Source organism: Oenanthe melanoleuca, chromosome 9 (assembly GCF_029582105.1).
Source record: "Oenanthe melanoleuca isolate GR-GAL-2019-014 chromosome 9, OMel1.0, whole genome shotgun sequence".
NCBI classification, from domain to species: Eukaryota; Metazoa; Chordata; class Aves; order Passeriformes; family Muscicapidae; genus Oenanthe; species Oenanthe melanoleuca.
The window spans coordinates 13,525,099-13,545,366 of NC_079343.1; the positions used below are offsets into that span (position 1 = coordinate 13,525,099).

Sequence of the window (20,268 nt, forward strand, 5' to 3'; positions counted from 1 at the left end):
TGCAGCACCGAGGCCAAGGCACCAACTGATGCCTTTTGCAGATAATCTCAGCCGGGATCTGCTGAGCTCACAAGTCTCCTGCTGACAGAGATGTTCCAGGTGCTTTCAGTCTCATTCCCGCCCATTTTCCAGAGCATTAGGCATGGCAAGCACATTTCAGAACTGTTTGATAAAACCACACAAGTGTTTCTAGTGCCCACATTTGCAGCACGTTCTGGAGGCCATTGTAGTGCACAAAGAGCAATAATTATTGCCAGCAGTGAAGCAGGGAAAAGAGGAATATTGGTTTGCATTCAGAGGAGGCCAAGGAGCTGCTGCAGGGCCGGAGCCAGGCTGGGAGAGCTGGGAATGTTCACCGGGAGAGGAGAAGCTCCAGGGAGAGCTCAGAGCCCCTTGCAGGGCCTGAAGGGATCCAGGAGAGCTGGAGAGGGACTGGGGACAAGGGAGGGAGGGACAGGACACAGTGGTGGCTGTCCCTGCCCATTTTTTGGGGACAGTTTGTGTCTGGGCAAACTGGGGGGAACGAGGAACCAACAGCAGCACCAAAACAGCCCTGAATGCTCCTGTTTGCCTCCCTGGTGTGAGGAACAGAGGATGGAGCTTTCTGGAGAGCTGGTCCTAAAATCCCCTCCTGCAGGGAGCCGGGAATTGCTGCACCCAGCAGAGTGTGAGCAAGGGGAGCAGAGTGTGAGCAAAGGGAGCAGAGTGTGAGCAAGGGGGGCAGAGTGTGAGCAAAGGGAGCAGAGTGTGAGCAAGGGGGAGCAGAGTCAGAGCAAAGGGGAGCAGAGTGTGAGCAAGGGGGGCAGAGTGTGAGCAAGGGGGGCAGAGTGTGAGCAAGGGGGAGCAGAGTCAGAGCAAAGGGGAGCAGAGTGTGAGCAAGGGGAGCAGAGTTTGGTGTCAGGGAGTTGCCCTGGCCCCGTTTTAACCCCGGCAGGAGGAAGGAGCCCGCAGAGCATCCTCTCATCCTCTCCTCCTCTCCCAGCCGTGCTCTCCTGCTGCTGGGGGCTCTGGCGACACCAGGACGTGGCGTGTGAGCTGTCGCGATTGTCCTGCTGGTACTCAGGGCTTTTCCCGTGCCCGTGCTCTGCTCCAGGAGCTGCAGTGGGATCCCACGGAGCTGCCCCGCTCCATCACCGCTGGCTGCTGCTCCCCGTGTCCTTCCCCCGTCCCGAGCAGCTCCAATGGCTCATTTGGCGCTGATAAGGCAGCGATAACACGCCCAGAGCAGCACTCAGTGTACAAACCCTGCCGGGGCTTGTTCTCTGCCACAGCCGGACAGAAACCTCGGGAACACGGGAATGAGGAGCCAGCGGGTTCCAGGCTGATCCCCCCGGCAGGGATGGTCACTCCACAGCCCCGGGGGACAAAGCTCAGCCTGAGTTTTGCTCAGGGCAGGGGATGTGCTGTGGCACAGCGATGCCTCCAAAACCCTGCTCATCTCGCACAGCAAGGTGCAGGCAGGGAAAAAGCAGGAGTCACCTCCCTGCCTCTCGGGGACCAGCACCCTCCTGCTCCCGGAGCATCCCCCATCCTGGAAGGGCTGGAGATGTGCTTTAACGGGAATGGGGGTTCTCGGTCAAAGGCTGGACTTGGCAGCTCCTCCAAGCCTGGCCCGGAGGCGCAGCGTGGGCATCAGCTGCTCCCGGGAGCTCTGTGCCCCAGGGAGGTGTTCAAACATCTGGCAGGCTGTTGTTTGTTTGTTTTTCCACCTCGCTCACATTTTCGGCATTTCTGCCGGGGATGCTCCGCAGGAAGCCGGTCTAGCCAGGGCAGATCTGGGCTTGCTTTGGGAGGGAAGTCGGCAAGAATGAATATTTGCCCTGTGGCATCAATTTCCTGTCTAGCATTCTCCAAAAGGCAGCTGGAGAGGCGCAGGAGCACAGCTGTGTGTGCCTGGCACCCTCCCAGCCGGGCTGGGAAGGAGCTTTGCTCTTCCCCTCCTCTTGGCACAGCCCTTGCTCCCTCCAGAATTCCCAGAATCAGCGCTGTGCTGGGGAGCTCCTCTCCTCGGGAAACACCAGTTCGTTATTCCGTTTAGTTTTCCCATGTGGGAAAATGCAGAAGCTGCCTGGGGACACGGGGCGATGCAATGGATGGGCTGGGAGGTCCCTGGGCTGGGCAGGCACCTCCACACTGCTGCAGCTTTAATTGACAGTGGATTTTAATGATCTTTAGGCTGATGAGTGGTAGCTCAGTGCCATGTTCACTGCTGACATCCCACTGGGATGGGAGAGCACAGGAATTGCTGCTTCTTGCTGTCTAGTTAAAATAATAACAACGAAAAAAACCACCCTAAACCTGATTTATTTTAAATGTGCCTTATCTGTGATTTAAATTTTGTTGTGGGCTTCGTGTAAAAGGCTTTTGATGCCTTGGGTTTGATGTGTGACAGGTCACAGAACATCCTGAGCTGGAAGGGACTCACAAGGATCCAGCTCCTGGCCCTGCACAGCACAATCCCAACATCCCAACATGTTCCATCTGATCACATCCTACAATTCCCACAGGGACAAACATCAGCTAACAAAAGCTGGCTTCACATGGCCCCAAACAAAACCTCTCATCCACATTTTCACCTTCCTTCTCATGAAATTTATTTGAGAAAGCCTTTCTTTGTCACTCCACAAACTGCTGGCAGCTGTTTGGATGTGGTTATGGAAATGCTTTATTTGAATAGTTATGGGAAGGAGTTTCAGCTGAGGGCTTGGTCTGGCTGCAGCCCCATCCCAGCAGGGATGGATGGAGGGATGGAGGGATGGATGGATGATGGATGATGGATGGATGGATGATGGATGGATGGATGGATGGATGATGGATGGATGGATGATGGATGGATGATGGATGATGGATGGATGGGGGATGGAGGGATGGAGGGATGGATGGATGGAGGGATGGGTGATGGATGGATGATGGATGGATGATGGATGGATGATGGATGGATGATGGATGGATGGATGGATCCATGGATGATGGATGGAAGATGGATGGATGGGTGCGTGGATGGATGGATGGATGATGGATGGATGGATGATGGATGGATGGATGGATGGATCCATGGATGATGGATGATGGATGATGGATGGATGGATGGATGGATGGATGGATGGGTGCGTGGATGGATGGATGGATGATGGATGGATGGATGGATCCATGGATGATGGATGGATGGATAGATCCATGGATGATGGATGGATGGATGGATCCATGGATGATGGATGATGGATGGATGGATGGATGGTGGATGGATGGATGGATGGATGGATGGATCCATGGATGATGGATGATGGATGGATGATGGATGGATGGATGATGGATGGATGATGGATGGATGGATGATGGATGGATGATGGATGATGGATGGATGATGGATGGATGATGGATGATGGATGGATCCATGGATGATGGATGGTGGATGGGTGCATGGATGGATGGATGGATGGATGGATGGGTGCATGGATGGATGGATGGATGATGGATGGATGATGGATGGATGGATGGATGGGTGCATGGATGGATGGATGGATGGATGATGGATGGATGGATGGATCCATGGATGATGGATGGATGATGGATGGTGGATGGGTGCATGGATGGATGGATGGATGATGGATGGATGATGGATGGATGGCACGGACAGGCTCAGGGTCCAGCTGAGGGCAGTGCCTGGCTGTGAGCAGGGCAGGATTAGCAGGGAGCACAGCAGATTGCTCAGATTAGCTCTGCTGGGGGGAGCTGCCACATCCCCTGATGGCTCCTGACACCACATTTGGCCAGGACACCTCGGCCACATGCCACCACCTCCCTGCAGCCTCCTCCAGCCACAGCTGGCATTTGTCCTGCTCCCATCAGTCCCCCAGGGCTGATCCCAACTAGAAACCCAGCCTGGGTTGGGTTGGGAGGGGCCTTAAAGCCCCCCCTACCCTGGGCAAGACACCTTTTCCAGACAAGGTTTTTCAGAATTTAAATCTTACTTACAAATCAAATACATGCTGAAACTCAAGCGCTCCCCTGATACCGCTGTGGGTTTGGATTTTATTGTTCTTTTCCTATTAAGTCATGTGCTGTGACAGCATAAATAATGTGACTGAGTGTCTTTGGCAGCCTGGTCATCTGCAGCATGTCTTGAGGCTTTTGAGGGGGGTGAAGCCAGAAGAGCTGTAGTGAGGCTGTGCAAAGGGAATCATTACCTGGCTGCACAAAGAAGTTGATTTTTTCCCTCTTCCAGGGTCTGTTTTCCTTTTGCTGTCTCTGTAAGGCCAATTAACATTAATGGGAGCTGCATAAACAGACCCTGACGGGAGGACCTCATTAGCTCTTTCTTCCTGTGGTTTTCATTCCAGCCTGCTAAGTTTTATGGATTAGCAGGAATGCTAAAAACTATGGAAAAGCAATGCTGGCTGTTGCCATACTGAAGTGCTTCCTGAGTGAATTTAATGAGTCAGGTTTGGGAATGGATTGGCAGGTCCATAAGTAACCAGACCTCTGGAAAATCCACACCAGGGCAACCTGATCAGCCAGCTGTACAAATATCCCACTGAGCTCTTCCTCTTGGGCAGCATAATTCCTGGGAAACTCTGTTTCCAGGGGGAAACCACGAGAAATTCTCACAAACTTTGCTTTCCCAACCTGCCAGAGAGGTGTTTGTGAGGGAGTCACCCCTGGGGAAGGCCTGGAGGATCTCCTGGCTCAGCAGTGCTGCAAGGGTTGCTGATTTCCTGGGATAACTGTGAGTCCCAAGGAACTGAGCTGGGATTTTTGTGGGTGTTGTGTATCTCATTCAACTGTGAGAAACCTACAGCCCCTGACATCACTTCCCTGGCCTGGGGATGTTGGGTTTTTCCCACGTTCTGGTGGGATAATGAGATGTGTTTTCCTGTGTGGTCTCCCAAGGGGCCCTCAGGCAGGAAAGATTCTTCCCTGTTTCTTCTTCTCCCTGTGAGTTTGAGGGAATGTTACAGCACGAGGGACCTGGGCTGTATCAGAATGTGAATTTGCAGGTCACAGAGTGAAATATCTGAATCCCAAGTCTGTCCATGTGGATTAATTATCAGGATCATGGGATAAATGAACGTGGTTGAGCAGGATGTGATGGAGAACACAGAGGCTGGGAAACTCCCTCCTTTTCAGAGAGGCAAGTTTGGGAAATCTTCAATAAATGCAGGATTTAAATGTCCCTGTGCAGTAGCTATTTTGCTATTCTCAGCTCACCTTCCAAGCCCTGTTGTTTTGAAATGAGCTCTTGGGGTTGAATTTAACATCCTTGCTTTAAAAAAAACCAAGCACACAAAAGGACAAGGTTTCCTTTCTCGTTTTTACTGCTGTTTCCAGTCCAGCTCTGTAATGCTATTTTTAGAACTCTGTGTTTTAATGCTGTGGCATGAACTGCTGGGATTTCCCCTGGCTGATATAAAATAGAGGATCTGCACTTTGGTATTAGCAGTCAGCCAGGAAATCCGTGCCTGGTGCCAGAAATGGGCCTTCCTTCATAAATCTGCAGTTATTTTCATTTCCTTGTGCAGTGGTGACGTGCCAGATCAGCTGTGCTGCTGTCCTGACAGTGCCATGCAACAGGGGAGGCTGGACTGGAAAGCAGAGACAGGACTTGCCTCTGATTCACTGGGGACACACAGCTGGGAAGTGCTGCTTTTCAGGGAATCAGGGAATCAGGGACAGGAGTGGGCTCTGATCCCCACAAAGAACTGGCCAAAGGCACTTCCACAGGCAGCTTCACACGTGTGCAAACAGAAGTGATCAGTCCTGTCTGATTACCACCTTGACAGAATCACCTTTTATTGATCATAGATTTATACAAAGCAGGAAAGCTGTGATGAAATGGGCTGAAATCAATGGAACAATCCCTGGAATGTCCAAGGCCAGGCTGGATGGGGTTTGGAGCAGCCTGGGATAGTGGAAGGTGTCTCTGCCCATGGCAGGGTAGAATGAGATGAACTTTACTGTCTCTCCCAACCCAAACCATTCCATGATTCCATAATCCAGAGATCTGGATGCTCTTGCAGCTTGGCATGTCAGAGCAAACCTCTCTTTCAGTGTAAAATGAGGATTATTCTGATCATTTCACCATCCCTGGAGGTGCCCAAGGAAAGCCTGGCATGGCACTCAGTGTTCTGGGCTGGGGACACGATGGGGATTAGTCACAGGTTGGATTCTGTCTTGGAGAGCTTTTCCAGCCTCAGTGGTTCTGTGATTCTATGATCCAATCCATTTTCTGTGCAGCCTGTGAAGGAAAATGCTCTGTATAAATAACCTGTCATTATGCTCCTTTTTGGATCCAAGTTAATTCCCAAAACTCCCATGTCCTGTTGCCTCTCTGGCTGGTCCCTTCCCCTCCACTGGGAAGGCTTTACAGGGTAAGGGTTACGTGAAGCACTTTCTATTTTTGAGAGTTCTGAAAGGTGACACCTGTGTGGAAGTCACTGCCATCCTCAAAATAACCAGGGTGGCAGCCCCGGGCACGGTGACATTGCTGGTGAGCAGGGACACACATGGCACAGGGGGAGTGGGACTGGCTCTTACCAGGGTTTTAGAGCACCAGCTACCATGGAGCTTAATCCTGACAGGGCCTGCAGGTGTGAGAGCTCAATAAATATTGAATGTGCCCCTAATCTCGGGGTGGGGAGTGCTGTACCCCCAGCAGGAAGTGCTGATCCTCCCTGTGTGAGTGCAAGATACTCCAGCGAGTATCTCCCCAGTATCAGCCCAGATATGGGAAGTGTACTCACAGGGACATTGTGCAAAGAGCAAACAGCAGCAGGAAAGCTTTTGTTCTGCAGGCACTGAGCCCAGGGCAGGTGACACACTGCAGAACTCCCAAAACTGCAGCTTGGAGTCGGATCTGACTCGATCTGCAGGGGAGGTTCTGTCCCCAGAAAGGGGGGCTGAGTGTGGTATTAGTGGTTTGGAGGAATGGGGAGAAGGGAGAGGGCAGGGACAGCAGGACATGCTGTGAGCTGATCCCAGCTGGGCACCCCAAATCCTGCTGGGGATGTGGCTCTCACCCCACACACCTTGTGGGACAGCCCTTCCTCTCAGGCTGGCAGAAAGGCAGCAGGTGAAGCCAGGGGTGTGTAAAGCCCAGGTGTGTGTGTGACTGGGCTCTGCAGGGAGCAGGCTGCAGGGTGGGGCTGCTGCGTGTGGCTTTGCTGTGACTGATGCCCTGTGACAGCCCGTGCGTGGCTCCTGCTGCTCTGCTGGTGCAGCTGGGGACTCTGTCACTCCTCACCATCACCACACAGCACAGAAACTCTTGGGGGATGAAATTTTCTGCCATGACATGGAGGCTCACAAAAGCACTCGCCACAACTGCTGGGAATAAATTCACTTTGAGTTAATTCACAGTGCTGTGAACAAAGGGTGGATTCTGTAGTGTGCTCTCCCTGTGTGGTGTGATGGGGGTGTGGGGTCCTGAGTGGCACCTTTGGCTTTAAGCTGGACACTTTAAGATGCACCCACAGAGTGTGGCAGCAGCTGAGCCTGCAGGAGCCCCAGGTCCAGCCTGAGCTCCCAGCAAAGCTCTTGCACACAGAGATCACAGAACCCTGAGGCTGGAAAAGCCCTCCCAGAGCATCAGTCCCCACCTTGTCCCCAGCCCAGAGCACTGAGTGCCACCTCCAGCCCTTCCTTGGACACCTCCAGGGACAGGAATGGGGACTCCAAACCTCCCTGGGCAGCCCCTTAAAAAGTTTTACCCTTTCCATGGAGAAATTCCTCCTGATGTCCAACCTGCCCTCCCCTGGCCCAGCCTGAGGCCATTCCCTCTCCTCCTGTCCCTAGAATAAGGTCCCAAATCCCCCCTGGTTGTCCCCTCCTGTCAGGGAGCTGTGCAGAGCCAGAAGTTCCCCCTGATCCCCCTTTTCTCCAGGCTGAGCCCCTTCCCAGCTCCCCCACCCCGCTGACAGGACTGACTGGATGCAGGGGAGCAATTCCCTGTGACAGATCTGGGCCAGCTCTGGTGCCCCGGTGGCTGCAGGCTGAGCTGGGGCTCCTGCCATCCCTCCTCAGCAGCCCTGTGGCACGGTGCTATCGCCATGGCGTGTCAACACGGCTCCCAAATAGTGCTGCAGGTCACCAGGGATGGCACAAAGCTGCCCCTGCCGTGTTGTGTAAACAGGAAGAAAATCTGCCTGTTCCCTCGGTGACTCCATAGTGACTGGGAAACACTGGCCCATTTCACAAGCCTCCCCTGCCTCTCACGGGTCACACACAGGGTTTGCTTTCCCCAGGAGCCACAACACCTCCCTGTGTGCCTCTGGCAAAGGGTCACAGCTGCTGGGGCTGCGAGGGACCTTGAAGCTCAGGGAGTCCCCACCCTTGCTCCCAAACATCCCAACAGCTCTGGGCCTTCTCCTGGCAGCTCTGCCAAGCTCTTCAATAGCTTTTTATGCTTTTATTCAGGATAAATCACAAAGAAACTGAAAGATTTTAAAGCAATTTAATCTAAAATCTCGTTTCTTAAACCATTTAGGACGCTATGAAATAGCAAACATCTTATAGAACCCGTCACTCACTGACAGATTCTTAGGAATGGGAAAATCAAAGTCTGTGATGCTGAGCAGTGCCAGAGGAGCCCCAGAACAGCCACCCTGAGGGGTCTGCAGCTCCCTCAGAAAGCAGCCAGCACAGCAAGGGGGTGGCTGCCACAGCTCCTGCACCTCCCTGGGCTCCACAAGCTGCCAGCTCAGCTGCCATCAGAGCCATGGGTCACCTCAGGTGGCCACAGGTCACCTTAGATGGCCTCAGCACACGAGAGCCGAGCTCTTGGTCAGGGCAGGACAGAGGCAGAGTCAAGTCCAACTCCTCTGGCCACCACCTCCCCCAGCATCTACCTTCAGACACAACAATTTTTGCACTGCAGTAAGCATGATCTCTATTTGGATGTTAGCTGGGCTCTTGCTCCTTTTGAAGTCAGTGGGTTTGACAGATGAGGAAACGGGTTTTTAAGCAAATCAAGAAAAACCTTATTCCACCTTATTTTCATCCCAGTTCTGCACATATAAGGGTAGGGCTGCTTTTTAACAAGTCTGTTGTAGCAACAGCCTGCAATCAACACACACCTGCTGTTATCTTCTCGGGGGAGATAAATTTAAATTGTCAGGCCATGCCATGGAAATGCAACATTTGCATTTTCTTATCAGGATGTGCCAGGACACTGCAGGGCAATGGCAAAGCAGGAATTGGGCAGGAAAGTGAGGTGGAGGAAGGAGCAGCCTGACCTCCTGCCAGGCACTGTCTGCTGCTGTTTGAAAATGCTTCAGAGGGGATGGAGAGGAGCCCAAGCAGAGCTCCAGAACTGTGTCACCAGTAAATATGATAACACATCTCAGGGCTTGCAAAGACTCTCCTCACTAGCTCTTATTTGTATGGGTAATCCCATTGCCTTCACTGTTGGCTGGATTGTTTTTGCCTGCTGGATCTCAGAATGATGCACACACACTGATCTTAGCCTGGTTCAAGTGAGCCCCACCATCCTCCTTGGGACTCTCCACCCTCTAAACATCCTGCCTTCCTTCAGCTGTGTTTTCTCTTTCCTTATTTTAGTGACTCCACAGTTCCTTCATTGCTGCCTGGTGTTTCTTCCAGTAGCTCACCAAGGCTTTAACATCTGTCTTATTTCATCCATCCCTGTCCCCTTCCAGTGGGGAGGGCTTTGTGTGCAGTTTCTGTTTTGGCAGGATTTACAGGTTTGGTTTTTATTTTTTTTAAAGCCAGCTCCTGTGTTTAAACAGGAAAGAGCAGATCGCTGGTGGCTGGGGGGAACAGAGAAGATTGATGGGGTTTCTCTGATCCCATGGGAGTTCCCTGGCAGGCTGCTGGGAAACTGCTGAGTCCTGCACAGGTGAACCTCACCCTCATGGTAACAGTTCTGTTTTGCCTGAGGAGCCAGCAGGAGTGCCACCATCATTGTCACCCAGCAGCAAAAGGAGATCTTTCAGATATGCCCTTGAATGCTGTAAAAACAGAGAACAAAACCTCCAACCATCTCCCAGAGGGTTGGGGTTTTGCTTGGATGTTTTGACAGAAGAGGAAACGGGGCCCAAGCTGTGCCAGAGGAGGTTCAGGTTAGACATCAGGAGGGATTTCTTCATGGAAAGGGTTTTTCAGCCTTCAAAGGGGCTCCCAGGGAGGTGTCTGAGGAATGGCTGGATGTGGCACCCAGGGCTCTGGGCTGGTGACTGTTTTGTCAGTCAAAGGTTGGACTCGATGACCTCAGAGACCTTTTCCAGCTCTAAGGATTCTTTGATTCCGTCCCCAGATCCCACCCTGACTGCTCTGTGCCCTCTGTCCCTCCGTGCCGCTCCTGACTGCCGGAGCTCTGTGCTCTGCATTCCCTCCTCGCTCCAGCCCTGTCTCCCTGACGCTGTTCCTGGCACCCTTCCCAGCTTCTCTTGCTGCCAAGTCAGCCTCAGTACAAGCGTCTTGTAGTCCCTTTCAAATCCTTTCCTATCGTGGCAAATAAACCCACTGTCCTCCACACACACACTCCTGATATTATCCTTGACAGCTCTTCACTTCTGGCACTCAGCTGCTGCTTAATCATACGGTTTCTTTCTCTGAGTCACCTCGTGTGCTCTTGCAGCCAAGAGCTTGACTTTGATTTGGCAATGTCACGGCAGCAGCACATCCCTCGGGATGCCACTGCTGCCCCGCGTGTCCCCCTGCCCCAGCACATCTCTGTGCCTGCCCTGGGCAGGGTGCGGCCATTCCCTCCCCTCTGCCCTCCCTCACACACCACCAGCACCCCACTTCTGATTTTATCGCTTCCCTGCTGCTTTGCAGTTTCTGTTCTTAGCCTGACCTTGACTCCCAGGTAGCCCTGGCGCTCAGATCCCTTCTCCAAACATCCTCCCACTGAGGCCCCTCTCCCCCCACGCTCTCGTCCTTGTGACATTTGCAAAGAGGGGGCAAGCGGAGCAAACCAAACAAACCCAGCAAATAGCGCTGGGAAAGGGGAACCAGCGCGATGTGCAGGGAGCACTGGCAATGACCTCGCTGCCTTCCGAGCCCTGTCCTTCCCCTGACCCCTCCTGCACTGCAGGCCCAGCACGGGACCCCGCTCCAGCCCAAATCCCCCGTGTACCTACGGAGAGATAACCGAGCTCTGCTCCTCCCTAGGAAAACAAGCGGAGCTCCCCAGAGGAGCTGTGTGCAGACAACGCTGCAAAACCGCTTCCCGCGCCGCTCTTTGCTCTGAGCAAACATAAGGGCAGCCTAAAGCCAGAGGGCTGCGATGAAAGTTGGATTTTTCATTGTTCGGAGAGTGCTGCAGGTGTGGACACACCTATTCACCCTGCCAGCCCCTCGGCCGGCCCCGCTTTGTGCCAAGAGGGTGTTGGTGGTTATTGCCTTTCCCCCAGCTGCCCACTGGCACTGGACTTTGCTCCTCTGGGCTGGGATTTCTAAGCAGCGGGAGGCTTTCCACGTGTGTTTGAGAAGGTACAAAGCCTGCCGGAAAACAATGGAAATAGCTGCCTTATGACTGCTGCGTGTCACGCACTCGGTTCTTGCCCGTTCGTTTGTCCTTGGAGCTGCTCGCACCGCCTGGAACCTGATCCCGAGCGGTGCCGGGGCTGGCACGAACACGGCCCCGTGCCACGGGCACCGGCACACGGCCGGAGCGAGGCCTGCGGGGGCTGCCTGCCCCCGCGGATGTGTGCAGAGGGCCGCGGTTCCGTGAGGAGTGCGGGGTTCGGGGGGGCTTCCTGCTGCGAGGAAACAGCTGCTTCAGAGCCGAGTGCTGCTCCCGTGCTCTGCTTCACACGGGGCCCCTGGGGTGAGAGCATCCCGGCCGGCTCAGCAGGGCTTTGCCAGGTTCTCCACACCTCCAGGACAGCATCTCCCCCGATCCCCTCGGAAAGGCTGCCCCGATCCCCTCGGAAAGGATCTCCTGATCCCCTCGGAAAGGATCTCCTGATCCCCTCGGAAAGGATCTCCTGATCCCCTCGGAAAGGCTGCCCCGATCCCCTCGGAAAGGCTCCCCTCAACCTCCCAAAGGACAGGCTCCCTCTGTGCAAACTCCCCTCAGCCCCCAAGGACAGGATCTCCTTTATTTCACCTATGACAGCCTCCCCTCCGCCCTCCAGGACTGATCTCCTCATCCACAGGCTCCCCTTTGCCCAATCTCCCTTGGGCCAGGCACAGGATCGCCTCCACTTCCTCCAGGACTGGATCCCCTCACCTGCTCCCTCAGAACCCTCTGGGACAAGCTCCCCTCAGCCCCCCCAAACACGAGATCCCCAAGAGTGGATCCCTTCACGCCCCCCTGCCCACGCCGCCTTCAGCCCCTCCTCAGCGGGCACGGCCGCGATGCAGCAGCCCCCGCTCCCCGTCCCTCCCTGCCTGCCTGCTGCGTGCTGCCGCCCGTCTTCCCCCGCCCTGCCCCGCGCTCCCCCCGCTCGCCGCCCGCGGTGATCCGCGCTGAGCTCACGGCCGCGCCTCACGACACCCCGGCTCGGCACGTCAGCCCCGCCATCGCGTGAGAGCCGCCGCCCCCCCGCCCGCCGCCATCACGCACGGCGGGAACAGCTGCCGGCGCGGCGCGGCCAGACCCCGCTCCCAGACCCCGCTCCCAGCCAAGGCGGGCCCTCGCCAGCTCCTATTAATGCAGATCTTAATTAATGACCCCCGCGGGGGGCGAGCCGCCCTTCACACGCAACGCGCTCCCCCCTCGGCCCGCGCCTGGCGTGGAAGCACGAAGAGGTTAAAATGGAGGCGGGGGTGTGAGGCGGCTGCCAAGGCGGGATTAGCGCGGCTCGGAGCTCGGCACGCAAGGCGGGACGGGGCACGGCGGCCACACGCGAGGTGACACGCGTGGCACCGCGCGGAGCCGGGGGAGGCGGAGGGCAGCGGGCCGAACGGGCGCACCGTGCCCTCAGCCGATTCACCTTTGCATCCCTCTGTAAGCACCTACTCACCCATTTTTCTTTCCCCCAACTATTTTCCCCTCTTACTGTTGCAATTTCCCTTTTTTTTTTTTTTTTTTTTAAATAAAGCTGTTGTTTCTATCCCCTAAAATTCACTACTTTCATCAATCCTCCTTTTTTTCCCCTAGTGAGCTCCCAACCTTACTGATGCTTCACCTCAGAAATGAGTCTGTAAATTAAATTAAAATCACCTCGTTTTTTTGCCATGGCCTGCCCCTACTTTTTTGTGTGTGTCCCTAAATTATAGTTCTGGGGGCACATTGTTTTATATAAATCTGTAGGGAATGTTTTGAGGATGTAGGAATTGCTTTGGGCAGATGGTCCACGCTGTATGATCAAAACCCAACAGCGATTTTGGAGCAAACAGGGACCCACCAGCGCTGGAAAGAAGGGCAGAAAGTGGAATTAATCCCGCTGAAACTCCCGAATCTCGCTGCCAATCCTCCCCTGATTTATTTATTTTCGTGGCTGTGTGCGCTCCAATAGTCTCACCGGGCCCAGACGGTTCATCCCGAGGTTGAGCTCGTGCCTCGGCTCTGACACGAGGATGACCCGGCTGCAGGGCCGGATTTGGGGTGGCAGGGGTGGCTTTGGGGTGTCACAGCCCAATTCGGGCCGGTGGGGCTGAATTAGGGGTGTCAGATGCTGGTTTGTAGTATCAGGAGGGGCTTTGGGGTGTCACGGTTAAATTTGGGCTGTCAGGGTTGGCTGGGGGAGGCAGAGGTGATTTTGGGGTGTCAGTATAGAATTTGGGGAGGCAGCGACAGGTTTGGGCCGAATTTGGGATTCTAGGGTTTTGCGAGCACAGGGCCAAATTTGGGATGTCAGTTGTTGGCTTTGGGGTGTCAGGGTTTGACTTTGGGCTGCTGGGGGGGTTTGGGGTGGTAGGGCCGAATGTGGGGTGGCAAGGTTTGGCTTTGGGGTGTCAAAGTCTAATTCGGGATGTCCTGGCCGGTTTGGGGTGCCAGGGGGGAATTTGGGGTGCCAGGGCTCGGCTTTGGTGTCTCAAAGTTGAACTCAGGATATCGGGGTTGGCTTCAGGGTGTCAGGGCCGAATTTGGGATGTTGAGGCCAGATTCAGTGTCAGGGCCGAATTTGGGGTGCCACGGTTTGGCTTTGGGATGCCAAGGCCCAATTTGGGATGTCAGGGCTGAATTCAGGATGTCGGGGCTCGCTTCAGGGTGTCGGGGGGAATTTGGGGTGTCAAGGTTTGGTTGTGGAGTGCCAAGGCCCAATTTGAGATGTCGGAGCTGTTTTGGGGTGTCAGGGACAAATTTAAGGTGTCGAGGTTTGGCTGTGGGGTACCAAGGCCCAATTTGGCATGCAGGTTGGCTTTGGGGTGTCAAGGGGGAATTTGGGGCGCATTAAACCCCGAAATGCAGCGAGCCCGGGCCGCGCTCCCCTCACGCCCCTCACGCCCCCCGGCCCAGCCCGTGCCGCGCACGCGCCGTTGCCGCGGTTACGGAGGACGCCGCGGCCACAAAATGGCGGCGGCCGCCGGGCCCCCCCCGCCCCTCACGGGTCCCCCGTACCGGGACCCCGGCGGGCCCTGAGCCCCGAAGCCCTGAACCCCGGCCGCTCCCGGAGCCCCGAGCCCAGCCTGCCGGAGGCCATGGAGCGGCGCGGCCCCGTCCACGCGCTGCCCGAGGAGATCCGCAAGGTACGCGCTGTGGAAATGCCCAGCATTGGGAGCTCCCGCAGCGCTTCGGGGATGGTGCACAGGCCCGTGAGCACCGGTGCATTATCTGTACATTTTGCTCCTGGGTTAGGTTGGGTGCTGGGTTTCCTCACTCTTTGTGCGCTGTAATTACAGTCATTCTATAGCAAGGCTGCAGAGGAGCAGCTGAGTGCGTGCCGCTGTTGTCGCTGCAGGTGAGTTTTGCAGAACACCTCGCCCTGTGCCGCTGTTGTCGCTGCAGGTGAGTCTCAGATTTCCCCTCTCGTGGCGTGTTTTGCTGCCGGGAGTTTGGAAAGACTGCAGAGCATGACATGTTCCAGAGGAGTATCAACACCCACAGGGACGGAACATTCCCCTTCATCCCCCCTCGTGTCTTGGTGTGTTCTTTTGTTTGGGACACAGATTATTGCCGGCGTTAACAGCGCTGCTGTTTGTATGGCTCGGTTTGGGAGGAGGCTGCACTCAAGTGGAACACGAGTCACTTTTTGTAACTAGCAGGTTTTCTCTGGCAATACAACGCCCAGCTGTCCTCATTCATCGCTCTGCAGCTCGTAATTGACAAGTCATTTAAAAGCTTTGTGTACTCAGCCTGGAGAAATTCTCCCTGGGTTAGGCCAGGAAACTGTTCAGGCAGTTTCTGAGAAATCAAGGATGGGCAAGATAGACAAAGAAAGGGAAAAGGAATACTTAGCCCTAAGAAAAGAGGAAGGGAAGAAGCTGTGGGACACTTTCAGATCGTCAGCAGCTGTTTTGGTAGCAGGAAAGATCTCACTAAGTTTGTTTATTTAGCAGTTAGTTTTTAAGCCCCAATGGGGTACAGTGCAAAAATCAGTGTAAGCTTTTCACAGAAACATTTGTACCAAACTGTTGGGTGAGGGAATGCCCCTGGAGCTGGTTACTGCTTAGTATTTCCTTTAATGACTTAAAGCTGCAGTTTGGTGGCACTTGAGCCTGTTTTAAGTTGGGATCAGTTCCTGAGCCAGTTCCTGCTCCATGTGCTAGGCCAGCACAGACAGGCAGTGACATCCATTCTGTCAGCAGCAGTGTCAGTGGCTGCTGGTCATTATTGAGCCAGGATCTTGGATTACAATAAGGAATACACTGGTGCCAGTGGAGAAAGGATGTGAGCACTCTGGGAATGTCATTAAATTCCAGGAATGGCATTAAATTTCTTAGGAAAAATAAGTCATTTAAAATTAATCCAATGCATCAATACAAAATCCATAATCACCTCCTTGTCACTTGTCAGACCTAACAGTGAGGGCTGTAATCAGGTATAATAATAAGCAGAATAACATGAACAAAGGGATGTTACACAGGAAGAATCTGTTAACATATTAATAGTTTTAATATCTCAATAGTAGGAATTGCATGTGAAACTTGGGTCTTCATCCTTCTGTCCAGGGCTGTTGAGGTTTCAGTTCTGAGCTGCAGGCTTTAAAAATAATGACGTGACTGATGGGAATTTAGAAAAGAGCAAAAACAGTAAAGAGCTTTAAAGTCCCTAGGAAAGGCTAATAGAGCTGGGCTTGCTCATTCTGGAAAACACCCGAGGGCACAGTAAGTGCTCACAGGGGGAGGGAGGTGGTGCTTCATTTCCAGGTGCAAATGAGTCTTTTCCTCACATTTCTGCATCTGCTTTGGTTGAATGCCCTGGAACTCTGGAGTTGTGGAATTCACCCAACTTTTCCCTCAAAGTGCAGGATGGGGCAGGCAATCTCTGGAGATCCCTCCAGTGCTGGGTACACATTTAACAAAAAAATCTGGTGCAGAAGACACAGGATTTCCAGATGTGGATAGGCTTGTGCTCCTGTCCCATCCTCCTCGTGCCACGTGTGAGCTCCAAGGCAACGACAGCCCCGGATTTTGGGGTGAGAAAGTGTCGGGGTTTGACACATCCTGTGCTGTTGCTCATCTCCCCCTCAGCAGCACGGTTACAAGACACTACAAGTCATTATTCTCACAATTTCCTGTCCTTGTATCTTCTCTGCACACATGTCCTCGTTCCCTTCCTGCTCTGCTGCTCAGACTTTACAGCCTCTCCTCTGGAATCTCTCAGCTGAGCTGGTGCCAGCTGTGCTTTGCCAGACAGAGCACACGTGCTGCCAAGATGGGTTTGCAGGCTGAGGGAGCACGTGGGGCTGGAGATTGCAGAGTAAGGGATATTCCCTTGGCAGGTGCTGCTTTGGGAGGGAGGGATGGATGGATGGATGGATGGATGGATGGATGGATGGATGGATGGATGGATGAGTGCTGCAGGTCAGGTTGTGGCACTCACAAGGGATCCAGGAGCTGCCTCACCACAGAGCAGGGTGCAGAGCTCTCATTGTTCCTCTCCTTGATTTTATTTTATTTTACAAGATTTATATTAATTTTACAAGATTTTATTTTGAAGGAAGTTTTAGTCTAGAGGGGAGAGGATTTCTCAGCATTGTGTTAAGGGAATGATAGATGTGAAGGGACTTTGGTTTTTCTTGTTGGATTAATTTTGTCTCAGAGAACTCTGTAAAAACTTTTACATATCCCTGCTTTCTTCTCTCTCTCATTCCTTCTTTCACAACACCTCCATTGCAAGATGGGTGCTAAATGAAAAAAATAGAAATCAATAAGTGAATAAAACATCTACATGTCCATTATTAAAGTTTACACTATTCTTTTGTATTTATAGTTGCATACTTCTTGGAAATTAATTATTATAAGATGGAAATCACTGGCTTTTAATGCCTATTTTTAATATATTTACATAGAGTTTATGCAATCAAACTCAGCCTGAGAGATGTCACAGAGCCCAGCAGGGTACAGAAGGGAGTTAGTGTTTCCTTGACTCCAATGTCATGGATGTGTATTTTTGGGGATTTCTGGTTTTGTTGCTTGGTTAATGTTTTATTTTGGTTTAATTTTTCCCCAAGGCTTTTATATTTCACCTTGGTAGTTGTCTGTTGCCAGTGGCGGATGCATTTTTTTTTTTTGTGCCTGTGGACTTTAATTACAGTTTTGTTGAAGTGGAGGGAAGTAGAAGGGAAGATGCAGCTTTGCCCTGAGGATCTCCCTGAAACAGGAAACAGAACAGCAACAGAATGCAAACAAAGTTGTACTTAATTTCATATTTTATTTGGGGAAAAAAAAAACTTTGCCACCATAAATAATGAAGTTTATAGGGCCAGGATACCCTTAGAGATTGAGTTCTCTCAGCAGGAGCTGAAGAGCTGAGGCTGGGCTGGAGCTGTGAGGCTGCTCCCCACGAGGACAGAACGTCCTGTGGTGTCCCCAGACTATCCTGTTCACCACAAGCAGCAAATGGGTACTGGGTGCTATAGCCTGGGACAGTGTGGGCTCTGTATGAGCACATCACATCAGCTGTCTCTCTCCTTGCTCTCTGTGAACCCAGGCTTGGGCTTTTCTTAGAGGAGGTTCTGGAACACAGAGTTCAGCTGTGGGTGGGAGCCCACCAGGACACAGCTCTGCTTGGGACGTGCTGCATTGGCACCAGCAGGAGCTCAAAGCAGATAAAATTCCAGTTTGTGCCCTCCAGATAGCAGAGGTGGAATGGCAGAGCCCTTTCCAGCATCCTGCTGAATTCTCCTGGAGGTGATGTCCCCAGGCTGCTCCACTGCCCACAGAGGTTTTCAGCACTTGGCTGTGGAATTTGGGATGTTTGGGTGGTGTTGGGGTGTCAGGCTCCTGCTGGGGAGTTTCTGAGTGCTGGGGAGTGCTCTGGGAATGGAAGAAAATCCTGGGATGGTTTGGGTTGGAAGGGACCCCAAAATCCCATGGGCAGGGACACCTTCCACTATTCCAGGTGGCTGCAAGTGCCCAGCCTGGCTGTGGCCACTTCCAGGGCTTGTAGCCAGTTGTCCCTGCACTAAGGGACACTCCACACCCTCCCTGGGCACTACAGACCAGCTGTTCTCATCACACCAGGGCTCTATTCTCCATATCCAAGGTCTTCCCATAAAACCAGGGTTGGATTCACTACAGTCAAGGTTTTCCACCCTTTTCTCACAAAACCAGGGTTCTGTTCACTACAGTCAAGGTTTTCCAGCCTTTTCTCACAAAACCAGGGTTCTATTCACTACAGTCAAGGTTTTCCAGCCTTTCTGCAACCAGTGTTCTGCTGCTCAGAACTGGAAGGGCTGGAATGTGCTCCCAGGAGGGGTTTGCTGGCAGTCACACCAAGGGATGCACAGAGTCACTCAGGCAAAAGTCTGGTGAGCAATGGGCTAAATCATCCTTGTCAGGAGGTGCCTTGTGGCAGCACTCAGGTTGAATTCCCAGCTGGGACGTGCTGTGACACATCCCAGGGAAGCTGGGGAGCTCAGGAAGGGCTGCTGGCTCTGTGCTGCTGTTTGCAGGGTTCATTATTCTGCTTTTCCTCCAGGCAGAAATGGCTTCAGCTACCTGAACTCCTGGTGGTGTTTCCTGTCGTGACACAGGCATTATCCCAGGGCATGTTTTGAATGAAGCAACCTTCTGGTTTTACTCCCAGCCTGTTTCTCCACTGCTCATGTGTTCAAAGCAAGCACAGGGATTTTTATATTTTGCAACTGTGATTTTATGGGCAGGGAGCAAATAATGATGTGAACAGCATGGCTCAGCAGTTCCATCTGTGGTGCTTTGGGGTAGGTGCTGACTGAAAACTTGGCTCATACTACACTTTGTTTCTTTTAAAAGAAGTGAAGTTTCTACTGAGACTTTTAAAATTCTTTCTTTGACTAAGGCAAATACCAATTTCAGTTTGGTACCTCCTCATTTTGCATGTACATCAAAAGACTCCCCTTTCTTCCCCCAGAAAATCAATGGTGTGCTTTGAGTCATCATTTCTTTTCGTGCAATAGGGATTGACTGGTGTGTCAGAGGAGGGACAGGCAGGATGAGAGACATGAAAATAATGTGGGAGAGGAGTGAAACAAAAAAGAAAGTAGAATAAATCAACATACAGAAATCATTTAAGACCACCCAGCTGCAGCATAAGGGTTATTATTATTTTTTACTTTTATGTATTCAGCTACAAGTTGAATTTGGACAAATATGGAGTTTTTTGGTCCTGACAGATCCACCAAGGGAACAAGAGCTGTGGACCAGGGTGTTGTGAGGGATTTCTCCCTGGAAAGGGCTGTCCAGCCAGGGCACTGGGGTGTCCATCCCTGCAGGGATTTAACAGCCCATGGCATGTGGCAGCTCTGGGCTGGGGCCACTTTGAGGATTTTTTCCAGCCTGAGCAGTTTTAGGGTTCTGTGGTGAGTGATCCCTGTGCTGGATGCTGTAATACCAAAGCCCTGCCAAAGGAGAGAGCAGCTCCCTCTCCTAACAGGGATCCAGCTCTCCATCGTGGGCTGTTTGTGGGTGGAATGTGAAATTGCAGAGGAGAGGGTGGTGGTGCACGAGCTGACACACCCTGGACTTGGTCAAGTTCAAGTGGTACAAATTCCTGTCTCATCGTTCAAAAGGCTAAAAATGGTCCAGACCACCAATTTATTTTCTTTTTTTTTTTTTTTTTTGTTCTTATAACTTATGCTCTGCAGATGAAACTGAGTCAGACAGATGTAATTTGAGTGATTATCCCTCTTGGCTCAGTCCTCCCCTTGCCTTGGTAGCTAAAGAGATCTTTGTATCCAGGGATAATATTTCCTTCCAAAACCAACTGCAGAGTGG

General features: G+C 52.7%; 1 protein-coding gene across 1 annotated transcript in view; it reads left to right on the plus strand.

The window, feature by feature from the left end:
- The first annotated feature begins 14,410 nt into the window (after positions 1-14,410).
- Positions 14,411-20,268, plus strand: part of LEKR1 (leucine, glutamate and lysine rich 1) — a 33,586-nt gene continuing 27,728 nt past the window's right edge. Inside the window, exon 1 of the mRNA XM_056498437.1 lies at positions 14,411-14,598. Within this exon, the coding sequence (XP_056354412.1) occupies positions 14,551-14,598 (48 nt within the window). The 5' untranslated portion in view covers positions 14,411-14,550. The remainder of the gene's footprint in view (positions 14,599-20,268) is intronic.